The sequence below is a fragment of the Phoenix dactylifera genome, chromosome 3 (assembly GCF_051530095.1).
Source record: "Phoenix dactylifera cultivar Ajwa chromosome 3, Ajwa_hap1_PhDact_Kaust_v1.1, whole genome shotgun sequence".
Taxonomy (NCBI): domain Eukaryota; kingdom Viridiplantae; phylum Streptophyta; class Magnoliopsida; order Arecales; family Arecaceae; genus Phoenix; species Phoenix dactylifera.
In genome coordinates, this window is record NC_143192.1 from 5,986,275 (window position 1) to 5,992,199 (window position 5,925).

At 40.8% G+C, this 5,925-nt stretch overlaps 1 protein-coding gene across 1 annotated transcript; it reads right to left on the reverse strand.

Moving 5' to 3' along the window:
- Positions 1–2,625: 2,625 nt before the first annotated feature.
- On the reverse strand, positions 2,626–5,709 carry LOC103713402 (LOB domain-containing protein 18). Its single transcript, XM_008800318.5, has 2 exons — positions 4,400–5,709; positions 2,626–3,911 (listed from the first exon to the last, which is right to left on the reverse strand). Exons 1-2 carry the CDS (start codon positions 4,733–4,735, stop codon positions 3,528–3,530), a joined length of 720 nt encoding a protein of 239 aa, XP_008798540.4. The 5' UTR covers positions 4,736–5,709; the 3' UTR covers positions 2,626–3,527.
- Positions 5,710–5,925: the final 216 nt, after the last annotated feature.

Below are 5,925 nucleotides of genomic sequence, written 5' to 3' on the forward strand. Positions count from 1 at the left end.
ATATTTAACATAATTAGATAGTTTTAACATATCTAGTTAACTTTTTAAAATATTTTTCAAGATATTTTAGACATATTTTCTATGATTTTTCGTTTAATTTTCTTGAATTTCAGAGGGAGGTTGATTTTTTAGTGCCTAGTGATATTTCTCCAGGCTTTCAATATGTGGAAACTCTAAATTGATGGATTCAAATATTTTCTAAAACTATTTACATTTCTAAAGTAATTTATACATTTTCTAAATATGCCTCAGCAAAAATTAAATAAGAAGATGTTCTCCATTTTCTAAAATAATTAATAAGAGATTCTATGTTTCCTAAAATATTTAAGAAATTTCTGCATGGACAAAAATATTTTCTAAAATAATTAAGAATCGGGCATCCTAAAATAATTGTTTTTCTCTAAGAAATTTCTAAATGGATGGCTTCAAATAATTTTTTCTCATAATTTTGTCTAAATTATTAAGAAGATTTCAGTGCATGGTAATATTTCTAATGACTTTCAATACATAATAAATCTTCATAGGGACTCTAAGTGGACAACATCAAATATTTTCTAAAATTTTTGTATTTTCCTAAAATAATTTAAACATGGAGATAATTAATTTTCTAAAGTAATTTCTATGTGGGGACTACAAATGGATGCCTTTCTATTATTGCATTTTCATAAAATAATTGTAGATATTTATATATATATTCCTATCATATTTAGAAAACTTTAGAGTGTGTGTGCGTGCACACGCGTGTGTATATATATATATGTATGTGTGTATATATATATGTATGTATGTATATATATATATATATATATGTATATATAAATATATATATATATATATATATATATTTTTAACATACTTAGATAATTTTTAATATATCTAGCTTCAAATATTTTCTAATATTTCTATGGATTCCTAGAGTAATTATGCATAGGGACAATTTTTTTTAAAAAAACAATTTCTACATGGGGACTATAAATGGATGCCTTTCTATTATTTCATTTTCTAAAATAATTAAATATAATTCTGACAGATTTAGATAACTTTGACATATATAGATATATTTGACAAACTTGGATAATTTTAACATATCCGTTTTTTTTATTTTAATTTTCCTAGATGTTTGGATAGTTTTGCTATAATTTCTCTTCTAATTTTTCTGAATTTTGTAGATTGGTTGAGTTTTCTCTCTCCCTTCCCTCTAATATTCCCATGCTAGGCTATATTGCTCATGTGTGACTATATGGACCTAAATGGGCAGGCTTTTGGAGAGCAAGATCCTGAATCAAATTATCTCAATAATGCATTAGTATATGATATCAATCTCTAGATCCGTTGGTCGATTATTCTTTTATAAATTGGATCATAAAAGGTCAAGATTCGAGTAAAGAAGGAACTGGGCTAGAGAAATAATCCAGATATAGAAATTAAGCTAGGTTGGGTCAAGGAAGTCTAGAATTGGGCAAGCCATAAAGCCACTTACATGTGATCCAAGTGCTGACGGTCAACGAAGGAAGTGGGCCACCACCCTCCTACCTATTATTGCCCTACACTTGTAGATAGTGCACTCTTGCAAGGGATGCATGCATTTAGAAAGCCCTAAAGCACTAGTAGAAGGAATCAGCCCGGATAAGCATACACGTACCTCTTCCTTATCTTCTCTCTAGCAGAGTCTAAGGGAAGCCCTAAAGCCTCTGTCATCTATATAGAAAAGGGGAGGGGGTGTCCTACGATTGTTTATTCAGGATCTAATCCTACCACACATCAACAGAGAGAGTGAGGGAGGCGCAGTTAAAGGTTGAGGGCTTTTCCTTGTCCAAAAGCAAGAGAGAGAGAAAGAGAGAAAGAGAGAAAGCTTGTAAGACAAGACTTTCTTGCAGTGCATCCTCTTGGCTTGTAGCTAGTTGCCAGATACTCAAAACTAGGCGAAGCTCTAGATAGGCATACGAACTGAAGTGGCTGTAGATAGTGAATCTCAAAGAGTTGCATGCTTTCATATTCTCAGGATCTCCTATTCTTTCTCTATGCATGTAACCTATGTAATCATGGTGATTAAAAGTTTGATCCTAGCCCAACTTGGTAGTGAGACAGTTGTTAAGTTTACCTACAGCATTTGCTTTCTTTTCCTGACCTTGCATTGTGAAGGGCCTAACGTAAGAAATTTAGTTTAGTCATGTAACACTAAATGGAATTGTGAAAGGAGCTTATCATCTTTGGCGCTGGCTAATGACATATCAAAAAACTAAACTATCATCACCATGGTCTTTATTTGCATTAAAAGACAACAAGGCCCTTTGACCTATTTGGAATCCAAATGGGTCTCTTGTGTGTGCCAAATGGAAAACTAATGCAAGCACAAGAACATGAGCTAAAGAGATATCCTAGGATAACGTTGAAATTGGTTGGAATTCACCATCAGAATGAGATCTTATTCATAATCAATGAAAATACAGTGTCAATTCGTAATCATGACTTGCTATATATATGAGATAACTAGAACAACTCCTAAACACCTGGCACACTCGTATCTAAGCCATCCCAGCTCAGCTCGAGGTATACCACATATGGATCTGTATTCAATCCAAACTTCGCTAGAAAAGCTTTCTTGGTTTAACTCAATCTCAATATATATTCTAGTATTGTACTAAAACTTTGTCTGGTTTTAACCATCGTAACAGTTAGACTAAAAAAATCTCAACAGAAAACTTGTAAGGAATCAAAATAAGCACCAAACAAGTATTAAGATGCCCCAAATGGGCAAGTAAATATGCCTTTGACAAGTTCCTAATCCAAGTAGGAATTCTTATTTGCGTCAGAAATGATAAGGCTACTGGAGGTAATTGCACCATAGCTGGGAGTCAATGACCAACATTTTACCAAGTAGAAAATATCCAGGATCATCATCATCAAAAAAAAAATGTAAAGGAAATCCAGCCGAAGCTCAATGCTCCTTATTGAAAGATTGCTCAGCTGCCTTACTTGATGTCACTTTCCAACATTAACATCATAGACCCTGAAAACAAGGGTCGAAGAACAACTCAAAGAACATTGTCAGCAATCTCAAACTAAACGGTTCATTTCAAGTTGAACAATCATTGATCCCCATAAACATCACCATTTATTTCAGTGTAATTTGAAGGCAGTGTGCCCGTCCGAAAACGACCCACTGCTGCTTCATGATCATGCTGAACACCAAAGCGAGCTCACCCGGGCCTACAAACACTCCTAATGACGGGCAACAGACTGAAGGCCTGATTAGCCTTTATAGAACATTAATATCTCGATTCTTTCTCAATTATAATCCATGTATTCCACACTCAGTTTAAAGCGAAGCTTTTTATCAATGAAACAGTGGAGAAAAAGAAAAAATATTACTGCACCATCCCTCTTAATACAATATATAAGCAAGTGGATCCTGGATCTCCGGTTAACAAGACATGCTATAATATATTTCGGCGAATGCCGGTCACCTACCAACCTTAAAAATTGTTATTGCCGGGAGGCCAGCCGCCTTGAGTCACTGTATCAGATCATTTAGAGAGGGGAGGGGGCTCGGTTGTGGCCGTCCTGTGCCGGTCGAGGAGCTCCCTTGCCAGGGCCTGCAGGTCCCCGCTGCCGCCTCCCGAGCTCTCGCCGAGGCTTCTGCTTCCAGGGCCGAGCTGCTGCCGGGGCTCCATGGCCCGCTGGTGCTGCTGCTGCTGCTGTTGAAGGGACCAGTGGGGCTGCACTTGAGGATCAAAAAGAGTGGAGAGGTCGACAGTGGCAGGGAGATTTGATGATGAAGGGAGGTTAGATATCGAGAAGGGGGGCGGTGCGGCGAGCTGCAGCGGAGGGGGCGGAGGCGGAGGGGATGGTAGCTCGAGTGTCGCGAGGTGGGCCTGCAAGTAGGACAGCTCCGCCTGTAGGTTCACCACCTGCTCGTCATCACCAAAATTGGATGCGGCAGATCAATACAACAGATCAAAACGATGGGCTGGCCACTCCAAAGAAAGAAGCACATGAAAGGAAGGAGGTTTCGATTGATCTCAGCGCTAGCTCACGTTGGTTGGAAGGTGAGAATGATTGTATGTAGCCAAGAAAAGCAAACATACATGGAGATAAAGCAGCAAAACAGACGCTTTGCTTGTGAGGCTTTGGCACAAACCAAACCAACTCACCCATCCTTTCTTTCTGACACCATGGATTCCTCCTAGCTAGAATCAAACCGAACTTGCCCATTGGAATCGATAAACTTCAGCTAGCTATCATACTAGTCACAAAATTTTTATCATAGAAGCAAACTACAGTACAAAATATGATAATTTAAAGTCTAGGAGCCACAGTAGCGATATTGTTAATTAGGAGGCGGTTAAGTAGAAGATGGAGTTTGAGTGGTGTGAAAGGGAGGGAGGGAGGGAGAGACCTGTTGTTGGAGGGCGAAGATGTGGGCGACGCAGCCGTAGACGGGGTCGCGGAGACGAGCCTGGGCCTCGTAGCAGATGGTGACAACGGCGTCGAGGCGCTTGTGGGCGGGGATGTGGAGGAGGAGCTTGGACACGTTGCTAGCTCCGAACACCTTGTGCACCGCTGCGAAGTGCGCCGCCCCTTGCTCCGAATCGAAGTACGGTGCAAATATGCACCCACTCACGCACTTCCTCCTCAAGAACTTACAAGCCCCGCAAGGCCCACCACCGCCACCACCTCCACCTCCACCTCCACCACTGCTTCCACCCACACCACTGCTCGTACTGCCACTCATATCAACCCCCTTCTTCGCTTCTTTCTTTCCTTCTTTGGGCTTAGAAAGTGTGTGTTGTTGTCCTTGTGCCTAGGTCGGCTTAGAGAGAGAGAGAGAGAGAGAGGAAATAAGAGGTGAATAAGAGAAGGGAGGGAAGGGGCCGGGAGAGAGGGGAGATAGGGTGGGGGTGTATTATTTTGGGGAGTTTGTCCTATTGGTGGAGGGTCGTGTTGGGGTTACTGTTTGGGTTTTGCATCTGTTTGGTTTCTTCGTATTGATGAGCCTTTAAAGCCACGCCAGGCCCCTCTCTCCATACTCAGCAGCTTGCCTGAAGCAAACATGAGATGACAAAATAAAAAAAAAAAAACCCATCATCTCTCTCTCAGCATCAACTCCCGCTACACCTTCTCCCCCTCCCTTACTCCTCTCTCTCTCTCTCTCTCTCTCTCTCAGGTAATTTCTCTTTTCTCTTTCTTGGTCTACAGTGTGAGTACGATAGAGAGGGGGGACGTGGGTGTGGAGGCCTGTCCGAGTGCGTCGCTCTCAATATACGTGCAGCTGGCTAGGTGTTATTCCGGATGGATGCGTAGAAGGCAAAGGACGCCACCTTCAACTTGCTTAACTTGTTTCCATTATCTTCCTCCGCGACCAAAAATGCCACTGGGGTTGGAGGGGAATAGCTTATGGGGGACCCGACGGTTTCACTTCGCCCTGCCTTTTTGAGGCTGGGGAGCCTTCTGTGCCTCCAGGCGATATCGATTTGGGGCTGTGCCCCTGTTGAGCTAAAGGGTTTGTGAGGAACACGTGATGCCGCTTCCTTTTGAGAGGTAATGATTTATTGATGGGCAGAGCCCCACAAGACAAAGGAGACGCAGGACTCATAACTACTCTCTCCTCTCCAACAATTGTTTTCTTTCTCACAATCCGATGTTCTACGTATACCTCAACATCTTGGTGGGTGGCCCATCTTGAAACGAAACTAAATCTCAATCTACTTTGCTTTCCAAGGTATTGCTTCAGATATGGAAGCTGAAGTATTGAAGTGCAAGTGTGTATAATATATATAACGAGACTAGAAAGCTTGTTAAAGCATCATCAGTTTCTATTGATATCGTACCTTGCGGTATATCGGGATATCTAGTTTTTATAAGGTGGCAACTCTGATGAATACATAGGATCTGGTGGCTTCTAGATCGTTTAAATCAATATTT